The sequence below is a fragment of the Lemur catta genome, chromosome 8, assembly GCF_020740605.2.
Source record: "Lemur catta isolate mLemCat1 chromosome 8, mLemCat1.pri, whole genome shotgun sequence".
NCBI lineage: Eukaryota > Metazoa > Chordata > Mammalia > Primates > Lemuridae > Lemur > Lemur catta.
In genome coordinates, this window is record NC_059135.1 from 19,788,866 (window position 1) to 19,809,275 (window position 20,410).

The 20,410-nt window shown below is 38.9% G+C and overlaps 1 protein-coding gene across 10 annotated transcripts in view; it reads left to right on the forward strand.

The window, feature by feature from the left end:
• FN1 (fibronectin 1) overlaps positions 1–19,329 on the forward strand; it is a 66,285-nt gene extending 46,956 nt beyond the window's left edge. For 2 of the 10 annotated variants that reach the window (XM_045560150.1, XM_045560156.1), the window contains 15 exons: positions 464–577; positions 1,405–1,674; positions 2,831–3,018; positions 3,923–4,010; positions 4,756–4,932; positions 5,707–5,796; positions 6,022–6,201; positions 7,653–7,742; positions 8,691–9,157; positions 10,113–10,251; positions 12,486–12,650; positions 14,849–14,974; positions 15,488–15,594; positions 18,115–18,219; positions 18,567–19,329. In XM_045560150.1, coding sequence (XP_045416106.1) covers positions 464–577; positions 1,405–1,674; positions 2,831–3,018; positions 3,923–4,010; positions 4,756–4,932; positions 5,707–5,796; positions 6,022–6,201; positions 7,653–7,742; positions 8,691–9,157; positions 10,113–10,251; positions 12,486–12,650; positions 14,849–14,974; positions 15,488–15,594; positions 18,115–18,219; positions 18,567–18,638 — 2,378 coding nt within the window. In that variant the 3' untranslated portion in view covers positions 18,639–19,329. The remainder of the gene's footprint in view (positions 1–463; positions 578–1,404; positions 1,675–2,830; positions 3,019–3,922; positions 4,011–4,755; positions 4,933–5,706; positions 5,797–6,021; positions 6,202–7,652; positions 7,743–8,690; positions 9,158–10,112; positions 10,252–12,485; positions 12,651–14,848; positions 14,975–15,487; positions 15,595–18,114; positions 18,220–18,566) is intronic. The other 8 variants (XM_045560152.1, XM_045560157.1, XM_045560153.1 and 5 more) reach the window with 5 other exon arrangements.
• The last annotated feature ends 1,081 nt before the right edge of the window (positions 19,330–20,410 follow it).

The following is a 20,410-nucleotide window of genomic DNA, read 5'->3' on the forward strand; positions in this document are numbered from 1 at the left end:
ATAGTTCTGTTTAGTGATATAGACACCTTAAATTATTAGATCCACCCTGTTTTGTTTTTCATGTACACTAAGAAAAAATGAATGTACTGACTCTCTCCGATCCTTTTAGCTCTGCTGTTTTTGTCTTTATATAAAATACTTGTGAGATTAGGATCTTAAGGTAATCTCTTAAAGTCAAGTTAATTTTTATATTTTTCAAGAGCAGTATCATTAATTGTTAGGGGCATATTAGGTTTCAGTGCATATTCTTGGGTGTGTCTTTATTCCAATATGGTAATTTGTATTAGCAATGAACAAGTTTGTCCAAGAGGAAAGCGATATCTGACTCCTCCCTATTTTCATGATCAATCTTCAAATGGAAATTCTAGGCCACCATGTGTTTGTTACCAAACTCTAGAGGTCGCTCGGATGACTTTATAGTGGATGACATAGATGCTGCATTTGCTTCTCACTCCCTTTGCAGATCAAACAGAAATGACCATTGAAGGCTTGCAGCCCACAGTGGAGTATGTGGTCAGTGTCTATGCTCAGAATCGAAATGGAGAGAGTCAGCCTCTGGTTCAGACTGCGGTAACCAGTACGTAACCACTGCTTGGTGTCCATTTTCAAAGTCAGATTTTGTTCTTGGGTGTGTGAATGCCCTCTGCATGTCTTTTGCAATTATAAGTAGGGAAAGCCAACTTGTTAGTTAGTTTGTATCTTGAGCTGAGCCCTTTACAAACATTTTTCCTTCTCAGTGCCAAGCAATAAACCTATAGGGAAAGAAGTTGTGCAACTACCATAGTAGCTATGCTTTGAATTTCTTTTGCTCAAATGGCCTCAGCAAAATCTTATTTGCCTACAGCAAATCTACAAAATATTTTGCTAGGACCTTCTTTTCTATGACTGGATGGTAAAGTTGATTGAAATGTGCCTTATGTAGCTATTATATTTGAAGCATTTGGAGGACTGTGGTTGGGCCAATGTGTAATATGAATACTTAATAGAGAGGGGGAAGAATTTAAGAATGATTATAACAATTTGAATCTAACATTGAAAATCAACTTTACCACTTCTGAGGTATAGAAAATCCAGGTCTATGAGACTAACATCACATTGCAAAAACAAATCTTGGTAGAATATCTTTAAATTAATATAAATAAATCCCCACTTGGGGGACATTTTTCAGAGTGTCTGCTCATCTCATGTACACTTACTTATGTTTAATAAGTGATGCAACATTAAATATTTTCTAAACCAAAAAAATTTAAGCAAGTGTTCAGTAATTTTCTATTTCATAGTGGGTTAATTAGAATTTAATTCATCAAAGAAAATGGTATCTGCAAAACTGCTTTGCATGTAATAAAAATGCTTATTTCACAACTTGCTTTTCACATAACCTCTTACCATTAATTTGCCTAACAGACATTGATCGCCCTAAAGGACTGGCATTCACTGATGTGGATGTCGATTCCATCAAAATTGCTTGGGAAAGCCCACAGGGGCAAGTTTCCAGGTACAGGGTGACCTACTCAAGCCCTGAGGATGGAATCCATGAGCTATTCCCTGCACCTGATGGTGAAGAAGACACTGCAGAGCTGCAAGGCCTCAGGCCGGGTTCTGAGTACACAGTCAGTGTGGTTGCCTTGCACGATGATATGGAGAGCCAGCCCCTGATTGGAACCCAGTCCACAGGTATATCGTTCATTGCACCACCCAGGTGCTCATGGGAGCAGCGGCTTTACGCCCTGCTGAATGAATTCTACTTTATCGGGCTATTGATTCTTTTAGGAAAGATCCTCCTTAAAGAGGAATGGTAATAAGCAATAAAATTTAGGTGACATTTAGGTAAACACGACTGATAAAAAGAAATTTTGGAGTAGCTTAGCTTATAAACAAGGCCACAAAGCAAGACATGTGAAGATGATACTAAAATTGTGGATTATTTCCTAAGCTATGACTCCCTGTGGTTGCCCCCACTGTGTCTAAAAGAAAGAAGTTTGACATCATAGAGCTTACTCTAAAATAGGAACCCAAACTGGGGCATTTCATAGCAGCTTGATTCTGAGAACACATGGCTAAGACCTTTCTTCTCTGTTTAGATACCATATGCTGGTATATAGTTTGCTTAAATGATTAGGATCCAGACACATAGGAAACAATCAATAGGATGAATGCTTTCCACAGTACTTTATCCTCTTGTGCTTTGTTTCTGAAGCAGAGAAGAATGCTATCGATATATGCTGGTAACAGCATAAACCCTAGAGGTGACAATCCGTATTATTGCTTTTTGCTTCTCTTTTCTGCTTCTGTTGGGAGCCAATTTTCTTCTTATGCCTCACTACAGAGAATACTTCAAATTTAGCAGTGATATCTGCCCTAGGATCCAAATAAAGAAACAATAAAAACATAATTCTGTCTTTTTTGGATGGAATACTCTGTGAAATGGTTTTCCATACAAAGATAATTTATATAGAGAAAGGGCTATTGCTCATCTTTCCATACAAATGGAAAATCAATCCTAATGGCCAATAAGCCAATTCAACCTTTTTGTTTTTTAAGAGAAAACAACAACAAAAATCCTTCTAAAACCTGAAATCTCTTAGAGTTCTGGCATTTACCCAAGTGTTCCCAGTGATTCTGAGAATTGGTGGATATAAAACACATTTTTTTAGCAAGCACTTTCTTCATTTTGCATCCTTTCTTGTACTTTGTTTTACTAAATCTTCGCTTGACCAGGGAACTCACCTAACCCTACCAGAACAATCCATTCAACTGCTTGGAATTCGCATTATTTTCCCTCTTCCCCATTTCGTATAAGATAACCTCTAACCAATGACCATCCCGACAGCTATTCCTGCACCAACCAACCTGAAGTTCACTCAGGTTACACCAACAAGCCTGAGCGCCCAGTGGACACCACCCAATGTTCAGCTCACCGGATATCGAGTGCGGGTGACCCCCAAGGAGAAGACTGGACCAATGAAAGAAATCAACCTTGCTCCTGACAGCTCATCTGTGGTTGTGTCAGGACTCATGGTAGGAAGTGGCCTTCTTTCGTTAGAATAAAGAAGTAGGTCATCTCTTATATAGTTTATGAGGTGCTGGAAATATAATGTCATAATAGATCTTTTTTAAAAAATCTTTTTCATAGGTACCTATCTTGTGAATTGTCATAATAAATCTAATTGTGTTCCTTTCCTCTGCCATCAAACATTCTTATTGTAATTTTATATCAGTTGGATTCCTTTATGTTGACCTATGCTTTTCCAGATGACTATGGAGACAGAATTTTATAAATAGCTTTGGATTTTGTGCAGCTTTTAGATGAATTCTGCTTATTTTAAAGGGCATGGGAGTGGGACAAGTTATATATCCACAGGCTGAATGCATAAATCCACTTTAGTTATGCATTTTCTGAACTCCGATACCTTGGAGAGGAATATTTTCCAGTTTGTACCAACCCAACCTGGCCCTCCCCTCATTGAAACATTTTCCTTTTAGATGTGCATGCAGAAAACTAGGGAGGAACCTAGGGGATTGGTATACATCTTAACATGAGGCCAATTCCAGGGAAAACTAGAGAAAGAGTGTTCAGAGACAGAACAGAACATTCCCTTTACCTGTGACCAGAAAAAATTAATGATTTACACCTGTCAGATCATAAAGGAGAAAAACAGGCTAATACTCATTTTCCTGATTTTTTTATCAGCTATAGGTTACTTGGGCTTAACTCCTAAGAACATTTGTAAATTCATTTAATTTGACTATATTGTTGATCATCTGTTCTATAGGAATGAAATTAATCTACGAATTTACAGTGTGATGGGTTTTGCTGCTTTAGTTTTTCTTTTATAACCATCACGTTTACCCAGTGCTGTAGCAAAAATCCCAGAGTTTGAGATGGTGACACTGTTAAAACTGACCATGCCTTTGTTTCTAGGTGGCCACCAAATATGAAGTGAGTGTCTATGCTCTTAAGGACACTTTGACAAGCAGACCAGCTCAGGGAGTTGTCACCACTCTGGAGAGTAAGTAATCAAACATTTTAGTATTGATAAACCTTCTGTATAAACAAAAATTAAAGAAGGGTAAATAATGTTTTTTTAGATCAGGAAGTTAAGAGTGGAATGATTCCCAATTTGGAAATTGATCTGATAGCCTATCTGATTTTTGACATACTATTGTCACCTTCTGTGACTCTCCAGAAAGTGTTCTACTGCCACATAAAATCGAACCACTTCATAGTGTTATAATGTTGGTGTTATGGACTAGGATTAACATCTTGTTTATGCTTTATTTATTGTAATTTGTTTTCATAGAGCTTTGGGGAGGACATGCTGGCTTCTGCTGTATCTTAACAGTACAATAAGTATTAGACCAAATTGGGCTTAGATTCTAGTTTTCTGCTATATCAATAAAATTGCTTTCTGACCATGTTATTATAACTCCTACCACACATATTTTTACATTACAACAAGTTAATAATTTTAACACTTACTAAAGTATTCGTAAATACTATAAATCCAGCCCTGGCAACCACTGGTAGTATCTATAAAGTTTTTCATTCTTCAAAAGAAAAGGTGTGAGAGGTGAATATTCTCCTATTTTCTAATTACTGTTGACCTGTCTCTCTGAATGCCAAAGGAGATAATCTACATATTAATAGTTATATATTTTCTGAAATGGATATGTAATAAGGAACTATTTAAAAACACCAAAACCTTACGTGTGTGAGCCAAGTGGACATTAATCTCTAGCTATGATCCTATGCAGACGTCAGCCCTCCAAGAAGGGCCCGTGTGACAGATGCTACTGAGACCACCATCACCATCAGCTGGCGAACCAAGACTGAGACGATCACTGGCTTCCAAGTTGATGCCGTCCCAGCCAATGGCCAACCTCCAATCCAGAGAACCATCACGCCAGATGTCAGAAGCTACACCATCACGGGTCAGGAACTCACTGCACTAACCACATTTGTCAGCAGATAGCCACCATGTCAACTGACTTATTATTCTATGACTTGCACTGATTAAATTTATTTTCAATGTTTTATGCTGACCCAGTTTTAGAAAGGTATTTTCATACCATAATCTGAAATAGTTTTGTCCTTTGAATGCCTGATTTGTGTAAAGTTTGTCAGAGAATTGGCTTAAGTTTCATTCATCAAATTTGATCTTTCATCACTGTGCCCTTGTTTTCAAAAAAGGTTAACATAAGGCTTAAAACCAAAAGAAATAAGATCATGATGTATAGGTCTTAGCATTAACATAGATTAAAAAGCATAATTAAGTTATACTACTTAATAAAGGTCACAGTTGTAATCGAGAATGTTTAGTGACTGGGTCCATTTAGGCCTTTTTGAGCTTTAAAATTCTGATTCCAGGTATCAACCAGTGAGAATCTGATTACTCTAAAGAAAAAACCCTCTTGATAGGTGGCCACCCTTCATCCTGCAAGAGAGCTGCTTTTAACATAGCATTTTAGCATTTCAAAATTTACTTTAGCCAATGTCCTTGTCTGCATTAGAAATTTGCTTTGCAGATACATTTCTCATTAACAGTTAACATTCATACCATGCTCTACTTTATTGTTCAAATGTGGGCCACTTTTGTGGTGTACATGAATATGGGATAGTAGAGGAACCAAGGAAATTGTGGGTGAGCTTGAAAATTCTCCTACCAGAGCAAGCACCGGTAAAAATCATCTCTTCTCTAATACCAGGTTTGCAGCCAGGCACCGACTACAAGATCTATCTGTACACTCTGAATGACAATGCCCGGAGCTCCCCGGTGATCATCGACGCCTCCACTGGTAACTATACTCTCTACTGAGGAAATGCCACCGACTTACATGTAATCAGTTGCACGAACTGAAGAAACAAATATGAGGCTGATGTTTTTGTATTATAGATCCCAATGAACCCTGTCTACAGAATTCTCAGATTCTCCCAAGTCTGTTTAGAAGGGCTGGGGGGAAAAGTGTGGGAATTTTCTTGGTCATTCATTTTTTTAGAGACTTAATTTTGTTGTCTTTTAGCCATTGATGCACCGTCCAACCTGCGTTTCCTGGCCACCACACCCAACTCCTTGCTGGTATCATGGCAGCCACCTCGTGCCAAGATTACTGGTTACATCATCAAGTATGAGAAACCTGGGTCCCCTCCCAGAGAAGTGGTCCCTCGGCCCCGCCCTGGTGTCACGGAGGCGACTATTACTGGTATTGCTATTTCCATGCTATGATTCTCTTCCATACTCCCTAGGACACGTGACATCATTAGCAAACTCCAACTGTGTCTTTGATGCTGTATCATGAAAACAAGAAGCCCTGTTCCTGATAACTTCAAAAGGCATTCTCTGTGTAGGAGCCGTAGAGCTCAATACATCTCAAAAGGCATGAGTTCATGAAAATGCAATTTCAGTACTATCCTAATAGTATCAACTAGACTTTTTTTTTTTTTTTTTTTTTGCTGTGAATTTTCCAGATATCTGTTAGTTCAGTTCTGGAAAAAGATATTTTTCAAAGCAAACTAGCTAATTGTGATACTGTCATTATGCTCAGCTCCCTGTAGATGTGGTGATCTTTCAGGACTTGCCAGAGTACCACCTGCTGTTACCCTGGATGTCCAATCTCACAGAATAGGTCTCAAGGCAAAGCTATCCCAACCACCCACATTGGAGAGATTGCCTGGAATTGAAGAATAGTTTTCCACCTCAATGGGAAATATCATAAACCTCTGGTATTATTTTTGTCCCAGAGATTGGACATTTAACACATTAACTGCCATGTGAGTTGTATTTAACTCACGCTAGCTTTGAGGCTGGGGCCTCATGAAGCATATGTAACTCACACGTCTCTTCACCTTGGGAGCCGTGAGAACTATTTTTGAAGTTGCATCTAACTAACACACAGAAAACAATAAAAAATTACAAAGTTTTCATTAAGTTAGAGAGGATCATTTTATTTTCGAAGTTTTTATTCTATTTTTGTAATAAAACACCATGGCCCCAAGGAAAAAATTCTTTTCCTAGTGTGGCTGTCAATGTGTTAAAGTGTATATAGAGTATCATCTAGACTTAAAAATAACTATAGAATATGCAGATATTAGAAAGAGATACTGCTTTTTTTAGAATTGGGGGGATAGGAAAATAGAGTCAGATATGAGTGGAGTTGAATCAGATCCTTCCTACAGAGATCACATAAAGATTGGTCATTCTGTCCTGCACAGTACTCACCTTTAGTTTCGCTTTTCATTGATATGCCATTGAGGTCCACCTGGTTATCAGGCTTAGGTAGATGCATGTGTATAATCTGCAATGATCTCTTCCAAATTTGTATTCAGCTGGTAGTATATGATGCCAATTGATTTTTCTTAAGTTCAAAAAGGCAATAAGACCACATGTTAAAAGAATACCCTGGAAAAGTTAGCCTTTTAAGTGCTTATTCAAGGTGGGAGATTTGATAGTAAAATACTTAACTTGCTACACGGCCTTCACACGCAGAGTATTTGAGTGTTTATGGAAGAAAACTGAAGTCGATTTTACCTTTCAAGAGGCTACCAGCCAGCTGGAGAGGAGAGGCTTGCTCCCAGAAGCCTCTGCTGGGGAGGTGACTTCCACTTGGCTAGCTGAGCCCACTGACGTAATGCGCTGGTTCTTTTCTTACATTAGGCCTGGAACCAGGAACTGAGTACACAATCTACATCATTGCCCTGAAAAATAATCAGAAGAGTGAGCCTCTGATTGGGAGGAAAAAGACAGGTAAGAACACCTTTTGGGTAACAAGGAGAAAGTTAAGACAAGACTAATAACCAATGATCAATTTTGCAATGTGAAAAGGTTCTCCATGTTTTGTTGTATTTCTCATGGATTTTTTTTTCTAACAGCATAGCTTATATATTGTATTCTTTGGTAGCAGGAATAATCTAACATACTCTGCAGAGTATGGTTTTATTTTTTTCTTTACTACAACCACTCACTATAAAGCCTTGTTATTCACTGTTTAAAAATTCAAATCAGATATTAAACTGTAAAACCAAGTTGCTATCATTGCTATTCTTCTATGCCTTCCATTGAATTTTAAAATCTTTAAAAAAAAAAAAAAAGGAGGGAGAGAAACCCTTCCCATTTGTCTTTGTTTGTTATTTGGTTTCTAAAACTTGGAACTAAATGTCTTACCTTTTCATCCACTTTCAGTTTAATATGAAGAAAATGCTGTATTCATGGGGATAGGAAAATTTTAAAAATGAACGTGTGTGTTTTTATCTATTTTCACCACTTCAAACCATGAAAAACTGTTGAGCCAAACCTCTGTAATTCTCATACTTCAGACACTAATATGATTAGTCCAGATTCTTGTTCCTACAACTTGCTTCTCAAATTAAAAAAGAAAAAAGCCTGCACATTTTAGTTTCATTAGGCTTAATTTGGGCAGACGCGGCTTCTAGGGGCTTAGTGGTTCAAAGCTTTGTGTGTATGATAAATTTATACTAACACTTTTTTCTTTCTCAACTATAAAGAAACCTTTGAGAAATATCATAAAGATTTCTTTCTGGAAAAAGTGTTTTGTGATCTGAGATGTGCTGATTTTCCGGGGGCTTTGATCACATTGATGAACAGTCATTGTTGCCTGAATTGATAATGATCATTGCTGCTGCTTCCCGGAGCTTAACGCGCTTTGCTTTTTTGGCTCTAACCTCTCTCGGCTAGATGAGCTTCCCCAACTGGTAACCCTTCCACACCCCAATCTTCACGGACCAGAGATCTTGGATGTTCCTTCCACAGTTCAAAAGACCCCTTTCATCACCAACCCTGGGTATGACACTGGAAACGGTATTCAGCTTCCTGGCACTTCCGGTCAGCAACCCAGTGTTGGGCAACAAATGATCTTTGAGGAACATGGTTTTAGGCGGACCACACCACCCACAACGGCCACCCCTGTAAGGCATAGGCCAAGACCATACCCGCCGAATGTAGATGAGGACATCCAAATTGGCCACGTCCCCAGGGGAGATGTAGACCATCACCTCTACCCTCACGTTCTGGGACTCAATCCAAATGCCTCTACAGGACAAGAAGCTCTCTCTCAGACAACCATCTCTTGGACCCCATTCCAAGAAACTTCTGAGTACATCATTTCATGTCATCCTGTTGGCATTGATGAGGAACCCTTACAGGTAATTAATTTTTCTCTTCACTTCTCACAGGACAGCCCAGAAAGGAGCAATGTAACTGAAGTGACCAGAACTCTGATGTAAAGTGCTACTCTTCTAGGACCTCTGAGAAAGATTTTTTCTTTTTAATCTCAATATGGCTCCACTTTGGAGGATGTACCAGAGGGTGCCATTAGCTTTTATTTAGTGGAGAAAATGAAATAATTTCTATTATTCTCACACATGTGAGGCTCCTTAATGAGACAGAGAGATGATTCTGGAAAAGAAAGAAAAATGTTTTACCTGAATTCACATGTATGTGAAGAAGTCTGAAACACCATCTTTATCGTTTGTCCTTGAAAAAGCCCATTATGTGCGACACGTCTAAAGAAAAAGAACTTGGGGGAAGCTGTGCATCGCAGCTGTTATAAGTGATTGACTCTCTAACTCAGACTTCTATTCTTTAATTTATCTTGCTGCTATCAATTTTTGTTGTGTTCTTATTTTTAGAAAGTGGCAGAATTTTAAACACTGACTATACTGTGGGAAATGTAGGAGCTTAGAAACACGAGTTTGAGGATTTGCTGAAGTATTAATATTTTAAGTGCTCCGTGCTGGGGTCAGACATCACCTTGCGTGGCATGACTGTATCTCCCATACAGTGCAGTGCCCATGCTTTATGCGAAGGGGACATGGCCAGGGTTTCCAAAGGGTTTGCACAGACCTGTACTGCAACAAGATAAAGTGGAGGCCGTCTCCAGTATTCTTGAGGGCTCCTGGGAACTATGGAGCACATACGTAGATTTTTGGAAGGACAATCTGGCAGAAATGATAGCCCCTCACTCAGCTGGTTGGGACCCCTACACCGTCCCTCTTCATTTGGCTCCTTTTGCTTTGTTTAAAGACTGAGGGTTACTGATAAGAGAATAGTCCTCAATATAATGCTTTCTCCTCTGCTTTGGATGTATCAAAATTGCAGTTCCGAGTTCCTGGAACTTCTACCAGTGCCACTCTGACAGGCCTCACCAGAGGGGCCACCTACAACATCATAGTGGAGGCGCTAAAAGACCATAAGAGGCACAAGGTTCGGGAGGAGGTTGTTACCGTGGGTAACTCTGGTATGTAAACACGTGTTGCTTATGCAGGCACACGCTCCCCTCTGGACTGTGCCAGAGGTGGCTTTATCTATTGACTGTCCCTTTGTTGCTGCTGGCTTTTACCTTTGGAAAATAATGCTACTCATCAACATGAAATAAACGAGCAACTTTAAATTACAGTCCCCACCCACCTGCCCCGCAGAGTATACTAATGTCTTTCACATCATTGACAGACTTTCAAATGGTGAGGTGATGATAAACCGGGAAGGGACTTCAAATATTACTTAGTCCAGCACTCTGGACTGAGTTGATATGGGGAACAAGTTTCCTCGTGTCTTTTCCCAGACCCTCTCCGCCTCTCCACACTGCTGTCCTCTTGAGTGATTCTTAAGTGCCAAAACTGATTACCTGTAAAGGAATTCCCCCCTCTGCAGACCTTAGGGATGGCTGGCTTTTTGCTCCTGACATAAAATGTTACCAACATAACCCATTTCTCTCCAAAGAGCTCCCTTATTCCAATGTTATTTCAATTTTTTTTCCTTTCTGATTATATAGGTCCAAAGCCTCAACAGAGGTTAAAAGATCATTGACTTTTCTTTGTAGCCACCTGGAAAGTCCTTTTAAACCAGTAATGTGCCACCTGGCTTTTCAGTTTGCAGCAGGTGAAGATTCACCAAAGCACCTGAGATAGGGAATAATTAAAACCATGAATCCTGAATCTTCCGATGGAAGGACACTACTCCTCATCGGCAAAGGGTGCTAAATTCTGTCTTTGCCAACGTGGCAAGTTTCATGCCTAGGGCCAGTTACTTAATTTCAGCCTCCTTCCTCCTCTGATGGAAGATTGTGCTCTTTTACATGGATAAATTCCTGTGAATTATTAAGCAGTGGAGTATTTGGCCAGATGAGGGTGAGGAGGAGATTATTTTGTGTTCTCTGTATCACATATCCACCGTCCTGCTTATCTTTTGCCCTTCTGGTTTTGCTAGTACAATGCCACGTGAATGGAATTTTCAAGAGCACAAAAGTCTTTGTGCTTTCCTATCTCATTTTTTAAAAAAAGATTCCATCTCTATAACTTTAATTAGAATGGAATCTTAACTCCTGGCCCTTTTTAGAGTATTGAACCCCCTACTAACAATTTAAGCTCCTTCCATATTTCTTTGCAACTCCTTATTCCCAGTAGCAATATTCTGCATCCTAACCAGGTTCTCCTGGCTTTGAGACATTTCAGACTTCCTAGTTCTCCAAAACTATTCTCTTCCAAGGTGATGCCTTTTAAAAATACGAGGCACTTAATCTGTTGCTTTTGAGGTTTTGATTTTTGCACTGTAAAAAGAAATATACACAGTGGGATTTAAAGTCAAATTAGTTTATTTAATTTTTAGAGAATAATTTGAGGCATGCTTTGTTTGCATAGATTATTTTAAAATAAGCTTTTCCAAATTGTAAAGAGACAAGATCTTGGGTGACATGAAGAGACTCTGTTACTCATTTCTAAATCACCTATATCCCATTGCTTCCTCTTACTTGGCATAGTTGATTTTATTGATAAAGAAAAGCAATTTTTTCCATTATAATAATAATGTGCAAAACCCTAGGATTTCTGCAGTATTATGCAAAAAATACAACAATAAAAGTGAAGATTGCATTATAATGGTATATTAAAATGCTAAGACTTTTGCATTATGAGCAAAAGATAGCCTCTAATAATTACTCTTCATTTAATGAGCACTTTCTAAGTGTTGGCAAAGGATGAATATTTTGAATTCATGACCTCATGTAATCTTCATCAGATCCCCAGGAGGTAGAGATATTTTTATTATTATTCCTGTACTGCAGATGAGAGAAGTCAGGCTGAGAGATATTAAATAACTAGCCCAAGCTCACTCAGGTACCAATGGAGAGGCATCGCCAGTCTTTGTGTATCCCACAAAAGTTCTTAAGTAGCTTAAATTGCTTCAAGATCTGTTCGAAGTTCTATAAAATAGACTTATCAGAAATGATCATTTTTTACAACTGGAGGAATAAATGAAAGATGGGCTCCTTTTAAGATGCGTGTGGCAGGTGTCCACTGGCTGCACCTAAGCATTGTTTGTTAGAGCAGCTGATGCCTTGATAGAATGATGAATGCCTCTTAGTGCCATGGGAATTTTTGTTTTAGATTAATTCATTGTATATAATATTCAGTTTTCTTCTTATGGTCCCAAACCACCAATAAGATGTCTTTTTTTGCTTTTTCCTCCTTTTCTTAGTCAACGAAGGCCTGAACCAACCTACGGATGACTCCTGCTTCGACCCCTACACTGTTTCCCACTATGCCATTGGAGAGGAGTGGGAGCGATTGTCTGAATCTGGCTTTAAACTCTCGTGCCAGTGCTTAGGCTTTGGAAGTGGTCATTTCAGATGTGATTCATCTAGTGAGTAGCTTGCTGTGTCCATCCACCTGTCTGTCCATCTCTTCCAGTTCCACACATTTGCACTAATGTGCCAAGGAAGCATGTTTGGCCGACTCAGGCTCTTCCAAACATGAAGCAAACAAGGGGATTTTGTTTGACTCAAAGTAACATTTTGCATCATAGAAAAATGATGGGAAATTTTACTTGTTGGATATTGCTGCATTTAAGAGTTGTATGCCAATACAACTATTACTTAAAAATAAGACTGGTGGTAATTCAGTCTTTGAAATTTTCTCTTAAAACTAATCGATAAAGTCGAACTCTTTGGAGTCAGTCTAATTAGGAGTGTCAGGCTGGACATGGTGGCTCACACCTGTAATCCCAGTGCTTTGGGAGGCTGACGTGGAGGATCACTTGAGATCAGGAGTTCAAGACCAGCCTGGGCAACATAATGAGATCCCATCTTTATGAAGAAATTAAAAAATTAGCTAGGTGTGGTTGTACAAACCTGTAGTCCCAGATACTCTGGAGGCTGAGGCAGGAGGATTGCTTGAGCCCAGGAGTTTGAGGCTGTAGTGAGCTATGATTGTGCCATTGCACTCTAACCTGGGCAACAGAACAAGACTCCATCTCAAAGAAAAAAAAAGAAAAAGGTATCAGAGACACAGAAAAACTTCAAATCTCTTTTAATCTTTAGTGTTGAGTGAGGTTGGAGGTGAACATTTTATACTCATAGTCTCTTTCAACACAAACTACATGTCATATTACACATGCCCTCTCATATCACACACACAAACACAACCCAAGTAGCTTGAACATTGCTAGAAATATAAAGGGAAAATTACAGATAACCCACTTGTAGATAATTAAGAATCAACTTCAATTGAAAAATATTTGGTTTTCGAATTATAAAGAGATTTTAATTTTCCAATTCCTTTTTTTAGTTAAAGTGATCCTAGAAATTATCTATTATGTTTTCAGAGTTAGTATTAGAATTTATAAACCTTCCATTTATTTTTTGTTTTAAGGAGATATGATTATTATGGACAATTGGTTCATTTTTATAGGTGTTAACCATCATGCCTTATAAACGAGCCTCCTATATACAGAAAGAAATCATATTCTATGGAAATAAAATATAACAGACTTTTTAAAAAAAGATTGTCAAAGTATTTGAGTTAACTTACAGACATGAAATGGTTTAATCCAGACTGAAATTAAAAGAACAATTTTTTCAGTGTAGACTTCTGTCCTTGACCACCTGAAAATGAAAAAGCAGAACAGTACAAGTGTTGCATACTGTTTAGGAGTTGGAAATTTTAACATTTGACATCAGCTGGGTGTTTTTTAACTTCTGAAACTGAACTACTTTTAAATTTGCATGTTTATCACCTGTGTGAGTACTGGTGCAATTGTGGGAGCAGAGCTCTAAGGCCATTTAAGTGATTCTTTGGCTCAATTTACATAATCTTTGCTTAGATGTCACAGTTGTCTGCTGTCTTTATAGTATAAGGAAGGCTGAACTGTTGATAAAATGAAAGTAGTGTATTGTTATATAAACTTCTGAAGTGTTTTGTCTTAGTATAAACCTTGGAGATTAAAAAGTCATCCTTTATGTATAGTAGTTAAAGATCTACAACTTGTAACTTTTGGATATTCGTCAGAACCAGTCTTTTATTTGTAGGGATAATAACCATCAATTGATCATTATGTTTGCTTTTGTTTTGTTTTGTTACCCGGGTGTATTTTTTACTCTTCCATTTACATGAAATGGGTGTTGGCATGTAGAAATCAGCTAATCTTTGTTTTATGGTTAATTGAACTATTTTGTATCTAGGGTCTTTGTAAATCCAAAAGTGATTTTTTGTCTATGATCTATTCCTGAAAGACTACTCTAATCCTACTTTAGTTTTCCACAGTTTTATGTCTCAATAGTGAGAATTCAAACGGAAGTCATTGACTATTCTTATGACATGACCGTGGCGGAATAAACTGGATCGTAAAATGTCCTAGAAAATGTTAAATGGCAAAAATTAGTATTCTAAAATCCAGCCGAGGAAATGGTTCGTCACAGGGATTATGATCTTTAACTTTCTTTGCCACTCCTTCCAGATACGTTGTGGCTTTTAAAATCCTGTGGCAGGTGCCAGCTCACCTGGTGTATTGTGAGTCAGAACATACAAATAACTTTTGGCTCCCAACCTCTCCCACCCTTGCAGAATGGTGCCACGACAATGGCGTGAACTACAAGATTGGAGAGAAGTGGGATCGGCAGGGAGAAAATGGCCAGATGATGAGCTGCACGTGTCTCGGGAACGGAAAAGGAGAATTCAAGTGTGATCCTCGTATGTCATCACAGATCATTTTTAGTGTCTTGTTAAGCACTCCCACTTTCATTACCGGGCCGTAACTCTCATTCACAGAAGTGATTGGAGACTTTAGGTCTCCTTGAGGAGTGAACAGCGGGTTTGTTAATCTTTTGATTTGGGAAAGAGGAGACAAGCTTCAAAAACGAGTCATGATTTAATGTTATTACAGGGCACTTTAGCACTTTTCCAACCTGAGTATTTTGACCATTATCTGCAGTGAAATGTTACAAGGAAGCTTTATTGGTCTGTAGATTCAACCTTTAAAATATGATTTCCATCTTCCCGTTGGACCCTTTCCAGTTTATTAGATCTCGTTTTTGGAAAGGCTGCCCTCAGCTCCGTAGAGCAGTACCTCTCTTATGGGTGAGTCACATAAATATATGGGATTTGGGCCATGATGGGCCAAATTTAGGACAGAAAGAGAACCGCCCCTATGTCAAGTCTGGGTTATTGTTCTCAGTCTTAAACGTGCTTCTGACTTGTGCCTAGATGAGGCGACCTGTTACGATGATGGGAAGACATACCATGTAGGAGAACAGTGGCAGAAGGAGTATCTCGGTGCCATTTGCTCCTGCACATGCTTCGGAGGCCAGCGGGTAAGCCCAGATATGCCAGGCTCCCTGCAATATAGATAAGATAAAGGAGAGGCCCCTGCATAGATGTGCCGTCCACTCAGGTGTGGCAGAGCCCCTTACGAAGCATTGAAATACTGTGTTTCCTGTTGGCACACAGCTTCCGATGGAAGGCTCTGGAGTGCCCCTCCTCACTTCTCCCCCTCCTTGGCAGCCTCAGCCCCTCCCCGTGCCTGCTATTCTCAGGCTGTCTCTGTTCTTCAGCAACTAAAGTGTCAAATGCTGTGTAGCACTGAGCCTCCAGCTCCATTCTGCTGGACAGGTGTCCCTGTGCCAACATGCTTTGCACCCTCTCTAAATTTCAAAATAGGTCCTTGTTATAGGTCTAGCACTGTGCTAAGTAATATGGGACAAATAGAGAATGAGCAATGGTCCTGGCATTCAATAATATCGTTGAAAACATTAAATTGGCATACATTGCAAAGTCAAGCTAATTAAATAAGTTTCTGAGTGAGTCTGAGAAATACAGTTCCAAGCAGGCTGGCATTAGCAAGAAAGAGAAGCATCACCTGGCTGGGGCTTAGGATGGCAACAATTTGGTTGGGGGAGGAAGCAGAGAGACAGAGGACACACGCCCTGGGATAGGAAGGCACTGGTCCAGATGGGCTCCAGTGGGCCAACCCCCTACTTGGTGTCTGTGGTAAGAAATCAGATGCGAAGAAGAAGTGGATTATGGAGGCCCCTGGAAATCTGTTATTTCAGCCTGTACTTCTCAGCCATTTCTGACACGTGTTCTACTTCAATTTGGTATAACGAAAAATGCTATGCCTTTTTCTAATATTATTTGAAATTTCAAAATGAAATGACTCTTGTAACTCAAATAAAAGCAACAGAACAGGACAGTCCTTTGTTTTCAGTGAAGCCAACAATAGCTCCCCAAGTTCTGACACATGAGGAGCATGCTCCCCACCCAAGGGTGAGATTCATGGGTTGATGCATTTGGCATTACCCAATTATCAATTAACCAAGATGTAAAGGAGCATGATGGAAAATAGTCTTTAGGAAAATTAATCTGGTAGCAGGGAAGGGTCTCCAGGGACCTGTCTCTGCCCCACCTGGGGCAGCCCATGGAAACTGCTCTGATATTCTTCTACCCCTAGAGGTTAGGTGGGGAGATATGTGCTCCCAGTTCTGATGGGAGAGAAACTGTGGAATCAATCTTAATCTCTCTCTCTTTCCCTCTCTCTCTCTCATTAACACTTACAAAGACCATGATCATAGAACTCAGTCATCCTGGTATAAAAATGTGTGATGGAGAGTGAATTTATTGGGAAGTAGGTTTTGATCTCATTTCAGCATCTTCTCATTAATTATGCACTTATGAAACCTCTCATGTGTGCCACCTACTGTGTTCTCAAGAAAGGTACTAAATGAAACTCTTAAGACAGTGGGAACCGTCATATTCTTATATAAAAGCATGATTCATTGATTCTGTAAGTAGGCATTACCCATATTGCATTAGGTATTATGGGGAATATGCTCTTAAATGGAGAAATACGTCTAAAATATTTAAATTGTAATATAAGAAAGAAAATGATTATATTATTTAGGGCTCTTTTAGTTGTAAAAGTCAACTCGAGTTAGACAAAAATGGCTCACATAACAGAAAAGTCCCAGAATCTACCAGCTTCAGGGGCTGCTCAGCAATGGCACTTGGAGTCTCTCCCTCTCCACGGATCTTCTCTTGCACTGGCTTCACTCTCCAGTGGACCCCTGCTCATACTGACATCGATGTTCTCCATGAGCTCCAGTTTTACCTCCTTCCAGCTTAGGAAAAACTGAAAGAGAACATGTGCTTTCTCACATTTCCAGCAAAAATCTCAGAGATGAGGCTCACTGGCTTCATCATGGGAGGGAACAGCTTGGTTCTGTTCCCATCTTCCATCCCGTCTCTGGCCAGGTGAAAGGCTACCATGCCACTGGCTAGGGAAGTTTAGGAAGGGAGTGGCAATGTGCTGCAATAGAAAGAACTTGGCCAGGAGTCACCCCAACTCCTGGGCAGCAGCCCCAACCCCACTGTGTGACTTCCCTGCTCCCTCTGAGCAAGTCACTCTTCTCTTCCGAGTCTCTTTTACCTTCCCTGGAAAATGAGGGTGTTTGTCCATGGGATCTCAAGTCTCTTTTAAAATCTCTAGGATTCTATGAAAACCTCTTCTGTCATCTAGTGCAGAAAGCTTGTTGAGGAAGTTGGGACTGGAATGAGCCTTAGCAGATGGGTGGGTTTTGAATAGGAAGAAAAGAGAGGACATTTCAGAAGCAAAGAAAAGCATAAATAGACAGAGGTAGATATAAGATACGGTAATGAGCCAAAATGTATTCTAAGAGCTATAAATGCAGTAAATCATCATCAGAGCTTCCTTAGAGATTAACTGCTTATATTTTGCCAGTGCATAGGAGCTAAAAGTTTTCTTTAACTTAAGCACTAAATTATGATGTCCTCTGGTTGTCATAAACCCCGTTGACTTCACACCTCTGCTCTCTCAGGGCTGGCGCTGTGACAACTGCCGCAGACCTGGGGGCGAACCCGAAGGCTCCACTGGCCACTCCTACAACCAGTATTCGCAGAGATACCATCAGAGAACAAACACTGTGAGTGCATTTGCCCCAAAAGCGTCTCTCCCCTAAATACAATTAGATCCATATTAGAGTCTCTCTTTCTGTGGGTACCTTTCTTCCAAATGAACCAAATTTTCTTTATTTTTTTAAAAAATCTCATAAATGACGAGTGGAATACTGTTTTCTATAACATAATTTAAGTTATAAGTAATTAAACTCTTAAACATCTCTTATTGACCAATATATTGCTAAGTTCTTGAAACTAGGAAGAAATATTCTATCTATAAGCAGTTGTCATAGAAGTCCCCACTTCCCCTCATTTTTTTTCTGTATACTTTACAATATTTGCCACTAATTTTTCTTTTGTTCCATTTTAACAGAATGTTAATTGCCCGATCGAGTGCTTCATGCCTTTAGATGTACAGGCTGACAGAGACGATTCCAGAGAGTAAATATTTCCAACCCAGAGGAGCAAGCATGTCTCTCTGCCAAAGTCCATCCAGACTGGAGTGATGTTAGCAGACCCATCTTGGAGTGCTTGTTTCTTTCTTAAACCCTTTGCTCTGGAGTAAGTTCTCCAGCTTCAGCTCAACTCACAGCTTCTCAAGCATCACCCTGGGAGTGTTCTGAGACTCTTCTCATAAATGAAGGCAGTATGTTGCCTGTTCTGCTTCAAAGTAGTCAGTACCGCTCAGTATTTTAAATGAAATGATTCTAACTTGTGATTTGGTTTGGGATCAATAAGGAAGCACATGCAGCCAACCAGGATGCAAAATGTATTGAAATGACATGACCAAAATTTTAAGTAGGAGAGTTACCCAAACACTTCTGCTTTCACTTAACTGTCCGGCCCACAATACTGTAGGAACGGCATGTCCTTGTTACTGTGATATTTAAAATATCTACAGTACTCACTTTTTCCAAATGATTCTAGTAATTGCCTAGAGATATCTTTCTCTTACCTGTTATTTATCAATTTTTCCCAGTATTTTTATATGGAAAAAATTGTATTGAAGACACTTAGTATGCAGTTGATAAGAGGAATTTGGTACAATTATGGTTGGTGACTATTTTTTATACTGTACGTGCCAAAGCTTTACTACTGTGGAAAGACAACTGTTTTAATAAAAGATTTACATTCCACAACTTGAAGGTCATTCTTTTTATATAAAATACTTTGGGGGGAAACAATAGTTCTCACATATGTTCTTTTTGTTTTCAATTCTGTAAACATTTGAAAATCTATGATGTACAAGGCTCTCATTCTAATTGATTTCAGTACAGGATTTTTGAAGTCTGTTGCTCCAAAACACAGATTCATTGTTATCAATTCATCTCTTCAGTAGTAGAGATAGCTTTATATTTTCTGCTTTAATCGATTTAAGTGGACTCAATTATTTATTAAAATTGCTAGCTCACTCTTCAGAAACAATCTTTAGTTGGTCTTTTCTAAGCATTATAATTATTCTTTCCCTCCCTCCTCCTTTCCCTCCTTCTTCAAATGAACATCTAGTCAAAGAGATTCCCTGCAAGGAAAATAAAAAAGATGACTAAGATGTTAAAAGTACTTGACTAGTATGGTGTAGGGGAGTTTTGTCTTGGGGAAACCCCATGGTATGTTAACCCCAATCCAACTTGTCTTAATTTGTGTTAGCCGATACTTGTAGCATGACTTGATAAACTCCCAGCTGAACACAGTTTGCTTACTTCTGGTCTGCAAAGGTCATTTTCAATTTAATATTGGGGAAACAATGAAAATTAGGGATTAAATCTGACATTCAGAATAGTAAATACAGGCACTGGAAATAGTTGACTATTAGCAAAATAAAAATAGTAGTTCATGATACACAAAACGTGGAAAGCACTTTTTTATATACTCTTGTGCAATGAAAGAATTTTAATAAATACCTGGCAAAGAATAGTAAGACTAAATACAGGAAGTGATTTCCTCATAGTTCATTTTTGTTTTTAAAAAAATACTTACACTTAAATTGATTTACAGTTTATAAAATGCTTGGACATTTAGAATCTCCTTTTGGGGTGGTTTATAGCTTAATTTTACAGAGAATACATCAGATGAGTTTTCCTTAGACACTCCCAGATTCTGGACTTCTAAACATTATTAATCTTTCAGCTTTATCAGGCGAATAGTTACCAAGATAACTACTCTATATATGTTTTTTAAAAATCACAGAAAGTACAGATCAAGGTGATATAAATGACT